Below are 17,730 nucleotides of genomic sequence, written 5' to 3'. Positions count from 1 at the left end.
CGGTGAGCCCACCCGGAGGCCTCCCTGAGCTCTCCGGCGTCTCCCCCTCCAGCGCGCGCTGTTCGGCGACCCGGAAGTCAGTGGCGCTCCACTTCCGGGTCGGTGCTCCTGCACAGGAGCGACACAAGTCCAGAACAATGGATTACCGAACGGCGTGCGAGGCACGCTGCATCCTCGCACGCCTGCCTGGGACTGCGGAGGGGGAGGGGCGGCTAATTGCACACGCTGGTTGCAGACTTATTTTCTATATAAGCTGCGAAGACGTCTCAGGTAAGCCTGCTGTAAGCATGGACTCGTCTTGCCCTGCAGCTGCAGAGCCCAGCGCTCCTCAGGCCCTAGTAAGTACGGCAGAGGGTGTCCCATTTAAAGGTACATAATATACCTTTTCTTACACGGCTTCCTCTCTCATTGCAGGGAGTCAAGCCAGGCCCTAAAAACATTACCAAGCGTAGATGTGCTACCTGTAATGCGAAAATGCCACCAGATTGGGAGAAAAAGTTATGCCAACCTTGTACGGATAAAATCGTCAGAGCGGAACACCCTTCTTTGATTGATGAAATCCGCTCCTTGGTTAGGCAGGAGGTTCAAACCTCCTTGGCTACACTCGCCCCACCTCCACCTCCGCCACCATCCTCACCTGGTCCATCTCTCCCCAAAAAGAGGAAAATCCAGGAGTACTCTGAGTCAGAGTCTGAGGAGTCCTATACGTCCTCCTCTGTCAAGTGGGAAGACACGTTACCCCATAAATCTGCGGAGATCAGGAAATACCTTTTTTCCTCAGAATATATTGAGGATTTGGTATCGGCTGTGAGGAACACAATGGGGCTAAAAGAGGAATCAGTGCCTCAATCTATACAAGACGAGCTGTTTGGTATACATACTGAAAAGCAGCCCGGGTTTCCCGTCAATAAAAGCATAATTGATATGATTAATAATGAATGGGAATTACCCGAGAAACGGCTAACAACGCCTCCAGATTTTAAGCACCGATTTCCTCTTGATGAAGACTCGATAAAATGGAACATTCCAAAAATTGATGTCCAAGTGGCTAGAGTGGCTAAAAAGACGGCTCTGCCGTTCGAGGATTCTTCCCAATTAAAAGACCCCTTGGATAGGAAGATTGAGAGTCTTCTCAAAAAATCCTGGGAAACGTCTACCTCAGCCCTCCGGTACAATATAGCATCCACATGTGTTGCCCGCTCGCTCTTCCGTTGGATAGAAGAGTTAGAAAGCCACATCTCTCAGGGTACCCCAAGAGAAGAAGTACTGGACTCTTTGCCTATCTTGCACAGAGCAACAGGGTTCCTTGCAGACGCCTCACTGGAATCTATCCGTGTGGCCGCCAGATCCTTGGTCCAGACAAATTCAGCCAGAAGAGCTCTCTGGTTAAAAATGTGGAGCGGAGATGTTACGTCAAAAATAAAACTGTGTTCTATTCCCTTTAAGGGTGAATATGTGTTTGGGCCCTCCTTAGATGATATCTTAGAGAAAGCCACAGACAGAAAACCCTCCCTGAACAGAAGCCTCCCAGGAAGCGTTTTTTTCGGCCCTCCCAGCCCCACCCCTCCCAGGGTAGAGGGAAAGGAAAATCCGGAAGGTGGAGTTATGCTAAGGGGAAGCCTAAAAACATCCTTATTCCCCAACAAACACAACAAGAGAAGCAATGACTCCGATCCGGTAGGGGGGAGGCTTTCGGACTTTGTCCACAGTTGGCAGAATATCTCCAACAGCCCCTGGGTGGTGAGTGTTATCCAACAGGGTCTGCTGATAGAGTTCGATGCGCCTCCTCCCAGGATCGTAAGAGTCACCTCCCTGTCATCTCGGGAGACTCAAAAGTTGATGATGGCCGGAATTCAGGACTTGCTAAACTCAAGAGCTATTTCCTTGGTTCCAGTGAACGAGCGGGGGGAAGGCCACTATTCCCGTATCTTCATAGTAAAAAAGCCTTCCGGACAATCTCGGATTATAATAAATCTGAAGGCTCTCAACAGATACATAACATACCGCAAGTTCAAGATGGAGTCAGTAAAAACAGCCATCCCTCTAATAGCTCCTCACTCATATATGGCAACAATAGACCTCAAGGATGCCTATTTCCATATTCCAATACATCCTTGCCACAGGAAATACCTGAGATTTGCGGTTCAATTCAACCAAAAGATCTTACATTTTCAGTACAACGTTCTCCCCTTCGGGATCTCCTCAGCCCCAAGGGTGTTCTCCAGAGTCATGGCGGAAGCAGTAGCCCATATCAGGAGTCAAGACATCGCCATAGTCCCGTACTTAGACGACCTGTTAATAATTGGTCCTTCCGCCGAAGTTCTCAATCAGAGAGTTTCCAAAACTCTGAACATCTTACAGGGGTTGGGTTGGATTCCAAACCTGAAAAAATCTCGGCTGTCACCATCAAAGGTGAGGAAATTCCTTGGAGTCCTCCTGGATTCAGAAGGTCAAAAGTCCTTCTTACCAGAGGAACATCGGATAAATTTAATTTCCAAGGTCTCACACTTCAGGAAACAACGTTCTCCGACCTTACGAACTGCGATGTCTCTTCTGGGATCGATGACGGCCTGTATACAATCAGTCCAGTGGGCTCAGAGCCACTCCAGAGTTCTGCAGGCGCACATCTTAGGGAACTGGAACGGGAATCCAAATTCCTTAAACAGAAGAGTTTACACTCCAGGGAAGGTAAAGGCCTCGTTAACCTGGTGGTCGATCCAATCAAACCTGCTGAAGGGTGTAGACTGGGTGCAAGATCCGCTAATTACGGTGACAACAGACGCCAGTCAAAAAGGTTGGGGAGCAGTGGTCTCACAAATCCCATTCCAGGGTCACTGGAATCAGAGAGAAAGTTCCAGTTCCTCCAACCTCAGAGAATTGTTGGCAGTGGAGAGGGCCCTTCTGGCAGCCAGCAGTCTCATTATAGGTCAACATGTCAGAATTTATTCGGACAATATGACGACTGTCGCGCATCTAAAACACCAGGGGAGTCCAAAGTTCAACCAACTAAAAGCAATATCAAACAGGATATTTTGCTGGGCAGAGAAACATCTCCTCTCACTTTCAGCGTTACACCTCAAGGGGTCGGTGAATGTCCAGGCAGATCGCCTAAGCCGTCACGACTTGCATCCAGGAGAATGGAGCCTGAAGACGGACGTTTTCAAAATGTTGACAGACAGGTGGGGTCTTCCCGATATAGACCTTCTAGCGTCCAGCCAGAATGCACAGGTCAAGAACTACTTCTCCCTAAACCCCAAAGACAGGTCTCAGGGAGTAGACGCCTTCGCTCATACTTGGAAGTTCCATCTGGCTTACGGGTTCCCTCCCATACCGTTACTTGCGAAGACCCTCCGGAAGATCCGGGACGATCAGGTCCAGACTATCCTAGTAGCTCCAGCGTGGCAGAAGAGGAGCTGGTACCACCTCATCGAAGAATTAAAGGTGGACGGTCCAGTCTTTCTTCAGGTATCAGAAGATCTTCTCTGCCAGGGCCCCTTTTATCACCCGGAGCCACAGAAGTTCAAACTGGCAGCCTGGCTATTGAAGCCCAGGTACTAAGAGCTAAGGGCCTTTCAGAGTCAGTAATCTCTACTCTACAAAAATCTAGGAAACCTATTACCAATGCCATATATGGAAAAATCTGGAAAAGATTCTCCTCGTGGTGTCATCCTCATAAACCTGACCCTTTTCATCCTAATATTTCACAAATATTAGATTTTTTACAAAAGGGATTAGAATTAGGGCTGAAGCCAAGTACCTTGAAAGTTCAAGTGTCAGCCTTGAGTTCCGTCTTCGATCAGGATCTTGCAGGTCATCGTTGGATAAAGAGGTTTATGGTCGCGGCATCAAGACATTGTCCAAGAAAACAAATTTTTGTGCCATCCTGGGACCTAAACATAGTTCTAAAGGGTCTTACGGCTCCTCCATTTGAGCCACTATCATCTTGTTCCTCGCATCTTCTGTCCTGCAAGACGGCCTTCTTGGTTGCAATTTCTACCGCAAGAAGAGTGGGGGAAATACAAGCTCTCTCAATTAGAGAGCCTTATCTTACCATAAGAGATAACTCCATCGTATTCCGTCCAGATCCTTGTTTCCTACCGAAGGTAGTGTCAGAATTCCATCGATCACAGGACATAGTCCTCCCATCGTTTTGTCACAATCCTTCAAATCCGGAAGAACACAGGTTCCATACTTTGGACGTACGACGTATAGTTTTATACTACTTAGATTATACTAAATCATTTAGAATTGACAAAAATCTCTTCGTTCATCTTTCTGGCAGAAACAAAGGCAAGAAGGTAGCGAAGAGTACCATTGCCAACTGGATAAAAAAGGCCATTTCTGAAGCATACCTAAATCAGAATATTGCTGTTCCTGCGGGCCTAAAGGCTCATTCCACCAGATCTACTTCCGTCTCTTGGGCTGAAAGGGCTGGCGCTTCTTCGGAGCAGATTTGCAGGGCAGCAACATGGTCTTCTCTACACACATTTACTAAACATTATAGATTGGATTTCTGGTCCAATCAGGATCTTGCTTTTGGCCGAAAGGTTCTTCAAGCTGTGGTCCCTCCCTAAATACAGAATTGGTTGGCATCCCTCCTGGTGGCTGTCGTGGAAGGCTACTAGAGAAAATAGAATTATTCTTACCGTTAATTCGGTTTCTAGGAGCCTTCCACGACAGCATTAATTCCCTCCCGATGTTCTTGGATATTTTTCTGAGAACCTAAAGGTAACCGGTGCTATGGGTTCAGTTGTAAGTCACTGGTTAATGGGAGGTGGGAGGGGTTTTTAACCTCTTGTGCTTCCTGTCCCCCATTAGGGAATGGAGACAACCTCCTGATGGCTGTCGTGGAAGGCTCCTAGAAACCGAATTAACGGTAAGAATAATTCTATTTTTGTCTCTCGGCGCTCCTCCACAGGCCGCACAGTCTAGTTTTTATGCTTGATGAGAACAGATCAGAGTTAAAATGCTCCACATGCAAGTGTTTAAGTCTTATCGCATTTACGCACTGTATTCTAATGCTACATGGGAGTTATTTTCATGTTCTAGCGATTATTATAGTGTGCTTTTTTTTTGTTTTTGTTTTTTTTTTAGCTCCAGATAAATCAGTCTATAATCTTCTGCAACTCCTCCCAGCGGGTAGAGCTGTTGGCGAAGAAAATCTCCCAGTTGGGTTATTCCTGCTTCTATATCCATGCCAAGATGAGACAGGTTTGTACATATCAGAGGTTCAAAACAATATCTAGTTCTTGGGTTCTGTATTTTCAATGTTTGGTTTTCTGACATATTGACCCTTTCCCACACTTCACTTACTGCTATGTCTGTTGTCTTAAATAGTTGAGGGCCCTTTAAAGTTGTCCACTACTGACGGTGCTGTTCCAGTGGTGTCGGCACTCTCCTTCTTGGGTCTCTCATGCACGTATGACATGTCACAATAACCACATGGGAGCTACAGGACCGCGAGTGCAGACACCGCTGAAATGGCTCCCGGCACGGGAGGTGAGTATAAGCGGTTTTATTTTATTGGCACCAAACGTTTAAATCAAGAAGGTATTGGCCTAGTAGTGGACAACCCCTTTAACCATGCGATGACATCAAGGTCAGTGGTCACTGCCTCTGTGGGCATGCAACCTCCGGTGACAGGATGACTAATGCACAACTGCCATTAACAATGCAATTTACCCTCACTTGTGCAAACCACACAGCCATGCTCCAGACGGCAGGCAAGCTTTTGTAGCCTTGTTTAGGGTGATTCACTACAGACATGTGGGACTAGACTGAGGTCCACCTGACATGTAAAGGAGTTTAACCCCTTCCCGACCTGTGACACAGCGTATGCGTCATGAAAGTCGGTGCCAATCCGACCTGTGACGCATATGCTGTGTCACAGAAAGATCGCGTCCCTGCAGGCCGGGTGAAAGGGTTAACTCCCATTTCACCCGATCTGCAGGGACAGGGGGAGTGGTAGTTTAGCCCAGGGGGGGTGGCTTCACCCCCTCGTGGCTACGATCGCTCTGATTGGCTGTTGAAAGTGAAACTGCCAATCAGAGCGATTTGTAATATTTCACCTAAAAAAATGGTGAAATATTACAATCCAGCCATGGCCGATGCTGCAATATCATCGGCCATGGCTGGAAATACTAATGTGCCCCCACCCCACCCCTCCGATCGCCCCCCCAGCCCCCCGATCTGTGCAGCGCTCCCCTCCGTCCTGTGCTCCGCTCCCCCGTCCTCCTGTCCGCTCCCCCGTGCTCCAATCACACCCCCCCGTGCTCCAATCAAACCCCCCCGCACTCCGATCCCCCCCCGTGCTCCGAACCACCCCCCCTGCACACCGATCCCCCCCCCCTGCACACCGATCCACCCGCCCGCACACCGATCACTCTCCCCCATGCTCCGATCCCTCCCCCCCCGTGCTCCGACGCCCCCCCGTGCCCTGATCTCCCCCCCTTATACTTACCGATCCTGGCGAGGTCCGTCAGTCTTCTTCCCCGAGCGCCGCCATGTTCCAAAATGGCGGGCGCATGCGCAGTGCGCCCGCCGAATCTGCCGGCCGGCAGATTCGTTCCAATGTGAATTTTGATCACTGTGATATAATCTATCACAGTGGTCAAAATAAAAAAACAGTAAATGACCCCCCCCATTTGTCCCCCATAGATAGGGACAATAATAAAATAAATAATTTTTTTTTTTTTTCACTAAGGTTGGAGTTAGAACTAGGGTTAGGGGTAGGGGTAGGGGTAGGGTTAGGGGTAGGGGTAGGGTTAGGGTTAGGGGTAGGGTTAGGGGTAGGGGTAGGGTTAGGGTTAGAACTAGGGTTAGGGTTAGGGGTAGGGGTAGGGTTAGGGGTAGGGGTAGGGTTAGGGTTAGGGGTAGGGTTAGGGGTAGAGGTAGGGGTAGGGTTAGGGGTAGGGTTAGGGTTAGGGTTAGGGTTTCGGTATGTGCACACGTATTCTGGTCCTCTGCGGATTTTTCTGCAGCGGATTTGATAAATCCGCAGTGCTAAACCGCTGCGGATTTATGGCAGATTTACCGCGGTTTTTCTGCGCATTTCACTGCGGTTTTACAACTGCGATTTTCTATTGGAGCAGTTGTAAAACCGCTGTGGAATCCGCAGAAAGAAGTGACATGCTGCGGAATGTAAACCGCTGCGTTTCCGTGCAGTTTTTCCGCAGCATGTGTACAGCGATTTTTGTTTCCCATAGGTTTACATTGAAATGTAAACTCATGGGAAACTGCTGCGGATCCGCAGCGTTTTCCAAAGCGTGTGCACATACCTTTAGAATTAGGCTATGTGCACACGGTGCGGATTTGGCTGCGGATCCGCAGCGGATTGGCCGCTACGGATCCGCAGCAGTGTTCCATCAGGTTTACAGTACCATGTAAACCTATGGAAAACCAAATCCGCTGTGCCCATGGTGCGGAAAATACCGCACGGAAACGCTGCGTTGTATTTTCCGCAGCATGTCAATTCTTTGTGCGGATTCCGCAGCGTTTTACACCTATTCCTCAATAGGAATCCGCAGGTGAAATCCGCAGTAAATCCGCAGGTAAAACGCAGTGCCTTTTACCCGCGGATTTTTCAAAAATGGTGCGGAAAAATCTCACACGAATCCGCAACGTGGGTACATAGCCTTAGGGTTAGGGTTGGGTTGGAATTAGGGTTAGGGTTAGGGGTGTGTTGGGGTTAGGGTTGTGGTTAGGGGTGTGTTGCGGTTAGGGTTGTGGTTAGGGTTACGGCTACAGTTGGGATAAGGGTTAGGGGTGTGTTGGCGTAAGAATTGAGGGGTTTCCACTGTTTAGGCACATCAGGGGGTCTCCAAACGCAACATGGCGCCACCATTGATTCCAGCCAATCTTTTATTCAAAAAGTCAAATGGTGCTCCTTCCCTTCCGAGCCCCGACGTGTGCCCAAACAGTGGTTTACCCCCACATATGGGGTATCAGTGTACTCAGGACAAACTGGGCAACAATTACTGGGGTCCAATTTCTCCTGTTACCCTTGAGAAAATAAAAAATTGCTTGCTAAAACATCATTTTTGAGGAAAGTAAAATGATTTTTTATTTTCACGGCTCTGCGTTGTAAACGTCTGTGAAGCACTTGGGGGTTCAAAGTGCTCACCACATATCTAGATAAGTTCCTTGGGGGGTCTAGTTTCCAAAATGGGGTCACTTGTGGGGGGTTTCTACTGTTTAGGCACACCAGGGGCTCTGCAAACGCAACGTGACGCCCGCAGACCATTCCATCAAAGTCTGCATTTCAAAACGTCACTACTTGACTTCCGAGCCCCGACATGTTCCCAAACAGTGGTTTACCCCCACATATGGGGTATCAGCGTACTCAGAACAAACTGGGCAACAATTACTGGGGTCCAATTTCTCCTGTTACCCTTGAGAAAATAAAAAATTGCTTGCTAAAACATCATTTTTGAGGAAAGAAAAATGATTTTTTATTTTCACGGCTCTGCGTTGTAAACGTCTGTGAAGCACTTGGGGGTTCAAAGTGCTCACCACATATCTAGATAAGTTCCTTGGGGGGTCTAGTTTCCAAAATGGGGTCACTTGTGGGGGGTTTCTACTGTTTAGGCACACCAGGGGCTCTGCAAACGCAACGTGACGCCCGCAGACCATTCCATCAAAGTCTGCATTTCAAAAGTCACTACTTCCCTTCTGAGCCCCGACGTGTGCCCAAACAGTGGTTTACCCCCACATATGGGGTATCAGCGTACTCAGGAGAAACTGGACAACAACTTTTGGGGTCCAATTTCTCCTGTAACCCTTGGGAAAATAAAAAATTCTGGGCTAAAAAATTATTTTTGAGGAAAGAAAACGTATTTATTATTTTCACTGCTCTGTGTTATAAACTTCTGTGAAGCACTTGGGGGTTCAAAGTGCTCACCTCACATCTAGATAAGTTCCTTTCGGGGTCTAGTTTCTAAAATGGGGTCACTTGTGGGGGGTTTCTACTGTTTAGCCACATCAGGGGCTCTGCAAACGCAACGTAATGCCCGCAGAGCATTCCATCAAAGTCTGCATTTCAAAATGTCACTACTTGACTTCCGAGCCCCGACATGTGCCCAAACTGTGGTTTACCCCCACATATGGGGTATCAGCGTACTCAGGAGAAACTGTACAACAACTTTTGGGGTCAAATTTCTCCTGTTACCCTTGGGAAAATAATAAATTGCAGGCTAAAAAATCATTTTAGAGAAAATAAAATTTTTATTTTATTTTCATGGCTCTGCGTTATAAACTTCTGTGAAGCACTTGGAAGTTCAAAGTCCTCACCACACATCTAGATTAGTTCCTTTGGGGGTCTAGTTTCCAAAATGGGGTCATATGTGGGGGATCTCCAATGTTTAGGCACACAGGGGCTCTCCAAACGTGACATGGTGTCCGCTAATGATTGGAGCTAATTTTCCATTTAAAAAGCCAATTGGCGTGCCTTCCCTTCCGAGCCCTGCCGTGCGCCCAAACAGTGGTTTACCCCCACATATGGGGTATCAGCGTACTCAGGACAAACTGGACAACAACATTTGCGGTCCAATTTCTCCTATTACCCTTGGCAAAATAGGAAATTCCAGGCTAAAAATCATTTTTGAGGAAAGAAAAATTATTTTTTATTTTCATGGCTCTGCATTATAAACTTCTGTGAAGCACCTGGGGGTTTAAAGTGCTCAATATGCATCTAGATAAGTTCCTTGGGGGGTCTAGTTTCCAAAATGGGGTCACTTGTGGGGGAGCTCCAATGCATAGGCACACAGGGGCTCTCTAAACGCGACATGGTGTCCGCTAACAATTGGAGCTAATTTTCCATTCAAAAAGTCAAATGGCGCGCCTTCCCTTCCGAGCCCTGCCGTGTGCCCAAACAGTGGTTTACCCCCACATATGAGGTATCGGCGTACTCGGGAGAAATTGCCCAACAAATTTTAGGATTCATTTTATCCTATTGCCCATGTGAAAATGAAAAACTGAGGCGAAAAGAATTTTTTTGTGAAAAAAAAAGTACTTTTTCATTTTTACAGATCAATTTGTGAAGCACCTGAGGGTTTAAAGTGCTCAATATGCATCTAGATAAGTTCCTTGGGGGGTCTAGTTTCCAAAATGGGGTTATTTGTGGGGGAGCTCCAATGTTTAGGCACACGGGGGCTCTCCAAACACGACATGGTGTCCGCTAACAATGGAGATAATTTTTCATTCAAAGAGTCAAATGGCGCTCCTTCCCTTCCGAACCTTACCATGTGCCCAAACAGTGGTTTACCTCCACATGTGAGGTATCGGTGTACTCATGAGAAATTGCCCAACAAATTTTAGGATCCATTTTATCCTGTTGCCCATGTGAAAATGAAAAAAATTGAGGCTAAAAGAATTTTTTTGTGAAAAAAAAGTACTTTTTCATTTTTACGGATCAATTTGTGAAGCCCCCGGGGGTTCAAAGTTCTCACTATGCATCTAGATAAGTTCCTTGGGGCGTCTAGTTTCCAAAATGGGGTCACGTGTGGGGGAGCTCCAATTTTTAGGCACACGGGGGCTCTCCAAACGTGACATGGTGTCCGCTAAAGAGTGGAGCCAATTTTTCATTCAAAAAGTCAAATGGCGCTCCTTCCCTTCCAAGCCCTGCCGTGCGCCCAAACAGTGGTTTACCCCCACATATGAGGTATCAGCGTACTCAGGACAAATTGGACAACAACTTTCGTGGTTCAGTTTCTCCTTGTACCATTGGGAAAATAAAAAAAATGTTGCTAAAAGATAATTTTTGTGACTAAAAAGTTAAATGTTCATTTTTTCCTTCCATGTTGCTTCTGCTGCTGTGAAGCACCTGAAGGGTTAAAAAACTTCTTGAATGTGGTTTTGAGCACCTTGAGGGGTGCATTTTTTAGAATGGTGTCACTTTTGGGTATTTTCATCCATATAGACCCCTCAAACTGACTTCAAATGTGAGGTGGTCCCTAAAAAAAATGGTTTTGTAAATTTCGTTGTAAAAATGAGAAATCGCTGGTCAAATTTTAACTCTTATAACTTCCTAGCAAAAAAAAATGTTGTTTCCAAAATTGTGCTGGTGTAAAGTAGACATGTGGGAAATGTTATTTATTAACTATTTTGTGTCACATAACTCTCTGGTTTAACAGAATAAAAATTCAAAATGTGAAAATTGCGAAATTTTCAAAATTTTCGCCAAATTTCCGTTTTTATCACAAATAAACGCAGAATTTATTGACCTAAATTTACCACTAACATGAAGCCCAATATGTCACGAAAAAACAATCTCAGAACCGCTAGGATCCGTTGAAGCGTTCCTGAGTTATTACCTCATAAAGGGACACTGGTCAGAATTGCAAAAAACGGCCAGGTCATTAAGGTCAAAATAGGCTGGGTCATGAAGGGGTTAAAAGTGCTGTAGTCTATGCAGACGCAGAATACACTGACATGAATGTGCCAATATATTGCAAAAGAATACCAAAATGTTAGTGCCGTTATGAGATGATCACAATTCAAGGGTTATTCCCATTTTGGTATGCACAATCCATTTTGATCACCAATAAAAGACCAAATTACAAGGATTGATACATTAGGAGGAACCTTTGATGTCATGCAGCTAGTAGACCTGTGTGATCCCATTCCATATAGTGGAGACCTATAAAGGTCTGGTGCTCTCCAGGATCTGTCCGTGATGGTTTATAGCGAGTAGCTGTTGTATTTCACGCTCCTGCACGTTCTCTTTCACAGGAACACAGGAATAGAGTTTTCCATGATTTCAGAAACGGATTGTGCCGTAACCTTGTTTGCACTGGTAAGACTTATTCCAGCTCCCATCACCCCTCTGCTTCATTGCGAAGTTGCACTTTCTTTACCATGCCTTTTTTTCCCCCCACCCCCCAGATTTGTTTACCCGTGGTATTGATATCCAAGCTGTGAATGTGGTGATAAACTTTGACTTTCCAAAGCTGGCAGAGACCTATCTTCATCGCATAGGCAGATCAGGTAAGAAGCGATACTGTCTGGTGTTATGGAATGGGCAGAGTATATGAATCTTTATATGGTTGCCCGACGACCATTTTATTATACCCCGGAAAGCTGTCTGTATTTCCTAATCTTGTATGAAATAAAATATTATATACATCCAGTGGGAAGGCCATGGCAGGTCTGTCATTTGTCAGACTCAACACCAGAATCTACATCAGAACGTAATACATGATGGTGGAGGGGGATGTTTTTTTTTTTTTGTTTTTTTTTCCTTTCTTTTCGTTTTGGCTTTAATTACAGGCATGCAATGCTGAAGGGAATCTGTCACATTTTTATGTAATCTGAGGACAGCATGAGGCAGGGGGTTAAAACACTGAATTCCGTGATGTCACTCATCAGTCTGTGCTGTTTACTATGAAGGTTTTATCACTAGGAGATGAGCACTACTAGGACCGATGCGCCCCCTCCTGTGATAAGCAGCTCATGGTCAAGAAACCAAGTACATACAGAGCCTAGTGTGGATGGTCACGTTTCTCAGCTCTGCTACATCTAAGGACGGACAACTGCTGCACCCAGTAATCAAAGTGATACATCATTGGAATCAGTCTCTTGTCCTACTTAATGCTGCTCTCGGATGAGGGAGCAAAACCTGCTGACCGATTCCCTAAGCACACGATTGCCGAGTCTGAGCACAGCCTTATGATGAACGTTGCGCTGCTGTGATCTTTTCATGCTTGTGTTCTGTTGTTGACAGTCTATTGTTAACTTGTTAGGTTTTATGTACTTATTCCTCTCCCTTCTCAGGTCGCTTTGGCCACCTTGGACTTGCTATTAACTTGATCACCTACGATGACAGATTTAACCTTAAAAGTATTGAAGAACAGCTGGGAACAGAAATCAAACCCATACCCAGCAGTATCGACAAAAGCCTGTATGTGGCCGAATATCACAGCGAGTCCGGAGAAGAGAAGCATTAATCTGCATGTGAGTGAGGCGCTCTTTCATGTGAAGTTTTGTTACTGCACAATATGTAGAATTTCGCCTTAACCCTTCTCCTCTTCCACAAGCCACAACTTTTAGTCTATGCGGTTTTTTTCCCACTTTATTGCCACCATTTTGTGATGTATGTAATATATCTAAAATGACAAATTTAGTGTTCTTGCATATTCCAAATGTAAAGCTTTTTTTTCTTTTTGCACTGTAATATTATTTGTCAGGTTTCCCCCATCAGCCAAGCAGTTTAAGGAATTGGTTGGCTTTCTCTGGTGCCATTTTATAGTCTTCCAGACCTCTATGTATTTGGGATGGTGCTTTAAACCTAAAGCTGCAGTCATTTAGGGATTTCCTCACTAGGACACTGAATCATGTGATCTTCTCATGATATAAATGGCAATGCTTTATACAGCGGCATTGATAGGCATATGAAGATGGTACCTGCAATAAGCACCCGACCATGCATTTGTCACTGGTCAGGAACTGGTTACATGGGACTGCTCCCACAACTGCAGTATGGTGCTAGATGGGGTACGTGCAGTCTGGCTTTTACCTGCACACTTCACCAAAATGCATGAGCGCCATACGGTGACCTAAGTGAATATGCAGCCGGGAATGGACCTTGTCCTACTACGATTGTGGTAGGGACCACCGTAGAATTGTACAATGTGCCACCCTGTGATCTGGGTTACATGGAGTAATGTGAGGATGATACTGACTGTGTTATTATTATTATTGCAGGCTTTGGCTGACCCCCAGAAGAGTTTGACAGTGCATCCTTTTGTTGATGAGGGTTTTCTCACTTGCCTGCCTCCCATTTTTTGTTCTCCTCTGCCTTCTGGAACATTGACCAACTTCATTTCGAGCCTGAAGATATTTTTTTTTCCCCCCCTCCTCCTTTTTATCTGTGATTTTGAGCCCCATTTGTTTGCACTGTGCATCCACAGGATTCATGATGTTGCACTTGTTTTGTTTTTTTTCCCCCCTCTCACTTTTTACCCATGGAAGATGGAAAGCATACTGGAATCTGATATTCTGCTGAAGGACCCTTGCACTATTTAAGCCTCTTTCATGTGTGCACCCCGCACCACCCAGTCCACCAACTGGTTCAACAATGCAATACTCAATCTAAACCCCTTCTTAGAAGTTCCAAGTACTTATTACCATTTTATTTTTTTGTATTGTGCATTCTCTTATGGCAGTGTGGAGTTCATGTCAATCCCACCCCACCCCCTCCATAACGCAAACTATTTTACTTGTGCAAAGTGCCTTATGCTACAAGACCATTCAAGGTTCTCTTCACTGCAGCCCTTACGAGACAATACATTCATTTCCTTGCTTTATTTTATTTTTTTTAAACCATCTAACATCTGCAGATCACCAAGCTGGTGCTTTTTAGATCAAAAACTGCTGGCCGTGAAACTCTTCCACTCTTCCACTTGTATATTTGTCCCCTCACATCTGGAAAGCAAGCGATTGCCAATATCGGGGGTTCCAATAGCTTGTAAATACATCTACCTGTCATTACACGAGCAGAAAACGGGCTTTAAAGTGCAAGTTCCAGACACTTACTCTACATCACAAAGGCAGGTGCTGGTTTGGTTTCTGTTTCTAAACACTAAATGGGGTGTTTATAGATTTTTTTTTTTTTTTTTTCCAATTTGCAGCAACATTTGTTTCCAGATGTATTCCAAAGCCATACCCCCTCTAAAAAAAAAAAAAACACACAAAATTCCCTTGCATGAGGGGTATGGGGGTAATCTAAAGAAAAAACATTGTGTATACTTGTATAAAATCTGTAAATATTTTTGTTGGGAGGGCGTGGGGGAGGGCTAGGCGGAATAATTTTCTTTCTTTTCCTTGATGATGGTTTGTTGAAGGTTTCTTTGTGTTTTTAGGTTTGCAGCGTAAGTTGAGAGAGGTTCAGTTTATGGCAACATTTTAGAGAGCGTGGTCTAATATTGAGGAGGTAAAGTACAAGCCAAATCCTTTTGTTCTAATACGGAGCGACTCGTTTGGCTTTTACGTGGAATTTCCTCCTCGTCTTTTTTACTTCATTTAGACCGCCCGTATTAAAAATGAGAAATTCAAAAAAAAAAAATGCGATGCGTTAAGGCAAAGACGCTCTTATTTGAAAATCTAGGACGAGGCATAGTTTTCTTTAAACTTTTTTGTGGAGGCTGGAAGGGAAATGTTGCTTTGATCTGAGCCTCTCCCAGCATGCTAGATGCTTGGCCTCATGTACAGGCAAAGTGAGTGAGGAACCATCACTTGTTCATTTGGTTTCATTGTCCCAAAACTCGAGGCACCTGGATCGTGCAGTATTCTAGAAGAAGACTCTTCATTGTGCCTGTGCCCTAAAATAAAGCTTATCCCATTGTTTAGTTGAAGCCTGCTAGCACCGTCTAGCACTGAATATTGCACATCCAGGTGCCCGTAGAAGCACAGCTACTTGTAAAGAGCCTGAACCTTCAGTAACGCAAGAGAACAATTGGCAGAATTTAAAAAAAAAAAATTTCTTTTTCGTGGGGTGGATTATTTAATATTTAACAATACTATGATCGCTCTGCTACTGAAGGGGATTATTCTTGGATAATAATTTCAGCTTAGTGTTGGATCATGGTGCAATAAATGACTTCCTCTTGCCCAGTTGTGTTTTAGGCTGCACCCGTCATTGTGCAATTCTGTGCCGCTGCGATGCTGAAATGCAGTGTTACGCTGGTGCTAAATCCATGATCCTTGAATGACGCTATATATATATTTTTTATTTTAAATTCTCTAAATGTCCATACCCTGCGTATGCTTTACACCGCACGCCAGGGATTGGCTTAACGAGCGCTATAGGAATACAGGGGCAGCGATTTGGGAACTGCTGTCTCGTCGGGTGCAGCGCATGTAAACAAAGATCCGAATTGAAAGATGCTCTGAAATACTTAAAAAAAATTTTAATCGTTTTTCTCCTTTAGTGTAGAACACCTCACTTATTGGTTGCAGTCTTGCCAGCTTTGGCAGCAAGCTAGTCTAATTTTGCACCCAAATATGCATTTTGTGAATGACTGCAATTGATGATCCATGAAATGGCAGCATGAGTTTATGGAGTGAAGTCCAGGCCTGCCAGAGAAGCTTCCAAAACCATACTGCTGTAGTACGGCGCCACATTATAGCAGCAAAATATTCATGGCTCAATCTGATAAGGCCCAATGTTGGGTACGGGAGCGAGGAACTGTTTTTATTTTACCATTTATTTTTTTTTTTTTTTTTTTTTTTTTTGGTCCCAGAATGAGATGGGAGCATCTTTCAATTCTAGTAGAAATTTTTCCATTCACCCTTTATGAAAACAACACGTTGGAAATGAAGTATTACTGTTCAGTGTTCAGTCAGGTATACTTTAATATATGCTTGAAAACTAAACAGGTTTGGCATCTCATTCTGATTTTTTTTGTTTTTTTATTTTGGGAGGGAGTTAATAGGGTTATGATCCAAAGTTAAACATATTGGGATCCGTTTCTAAAATGTTCTTCCAATCTTTTTTTTTTTTTTTTTCTCCTAACTTTCCACCTAAGAGCAGTGAAATGGCAACAATGAGGTGTTTTTTTTTTTTTCTTTCGTAAAACAGAAAAGTGGCTTGATACTTTTTTTTTTTTTTTCCTTTTTTGCATAGCCGATTAAAAAAAAAAAAAAAAAGTAAAAATTTATTTACATATGAAACTGTGGAGAAATGAAATGAAATTGTTCCGAATATGTTACAATGGATCTCATGGGCCAATATGGGGTAGGTACAATGTTGGTTGTACCCTTAATTTGATGGGTGGAGAATAACCATTTGTATGTCAACAGTTGTAACGCCAAGAAGTTTAACATTTGGTGGCAGACAAATTGTAATCCCCAATTTCAGTAACTGATCCTCTTGGTGCTGCGGTCCAAGTTGAATAGTGGCCTCAGGAGGATATTCAATGCCATTTTCCAATTAAACGTCTCTGATCGGTAGCGGCTTACTTGTAATCACTGGATATTGTCACTGGTGCCAGAATTAATTCATTATCCACAGTGGAGTTAATTAAGCCGCTACCATCACTGCTTCATCTAAAACCTGAGAAAATGGCCCAGTGGGTTTTTTTTTTCTGTTTCTTTGTTGGTTAGGTTTAATAACCTTATGTATGGAAGAAAAATGGTACAAACTGGAGGATGATTTTCTGTTAACTTAATAAATACCCACTGGAAATCACAACATTGTCTTTGTGTATTTGTCAAATTGATTAAGTGTCAATTTACAGACACTTTTGTAGGCAAATGGTATATGTGCATGATGTGGCGTTAGTAGTGATGAGCGAACGTTCTCGGATGACGTGTTATCGGAGCGTCTGGGAGTGCTCGTTTATTATGTTCTAGTCCCTGCAGCTGCATGATTTGTGGCGGTTAGTGAATCCCCACGTGTTGTGATTGTCTAACGGCTGCAAATCATGCAGCCACGGGGTCCGAGCATGCCTGAGATACTGAGATAACACATTATTCGAGCACGTTCACTCATCACTAATTAGGCCTCAGTGTATGTGTATTTAGTAAAATTGCATAAATCCATGCTGTACCAATTTTTGGTGCAAACTTTCAAACCACCTTGGTGTTTTATTTGAGACCTGTGGTGATCTATGGAGATGATCTTGTGCAGTGTATTGCTGTGCATTTAGGCTATGTGCACACACAGAGTGTTTGACGAGTGTGACTAACTTTTTACTATTGATGTGGCCTATGCAGCATCAATAGTAAAAAGACCTA

General features: G+C 44.5%; 1 protein-coding gene across 1 annotated transcript in view; it reads left to right on the top strand.

The window, feature by feature from the left end:
* The window catches only part of DDX6 (DEAD-box helicase 6), a 59,574-nt gene extending 42,389 nt beyond the window's left edge, over positions 1-17,185 (top strand). Inside the window, exons 10-14 of the mRNA XM_069741592.1 lie at positions 5,095-5,211; positions 11,728-11,791; positions 11,881-11,982; positions 12,769-12,948; positions 13,699-17,185. Of these exons, the coding sequence (XP_069597693.1) occupies positions 5,095-5,211; positions 11,728-11,791; positions 11,881-11,982; positions 12,769-12,941 (456 nt within the window). The 3' untranslated portion in view covers positions 12,942-12,948; positions 13,699-17,185. The remainder of the gene's footprint in view (positions 1-5,094; positions 5,212-11,727; positions 11,792-11,880; positions 11,983-12,768; positions 12,949-13,698) is intronic.
* The last annotated feature ends 545 nt before the right edge of the window (positions 17,186-17,730 follow it).

Source organism: Ranitomeya imitator, chromosome 10 (assembly GCF_032444005.1).
Source record: "Ranitomeya imitator isolate aRanImi1 chromosome 10, aRanImi1.pri, whole genome shotgun sequence".
Taxonomy (NCBI): Eukaryota; Metazoa; Chordata; class Amphibia; order Anura; family Dendrobatidae; genus Ranitomeya; species Ranitomeya imitator.
Note: the sequence above shows the minus strand (reverse complement) of the source record. Positions and strands in the feature narration are given on the sequence as shown.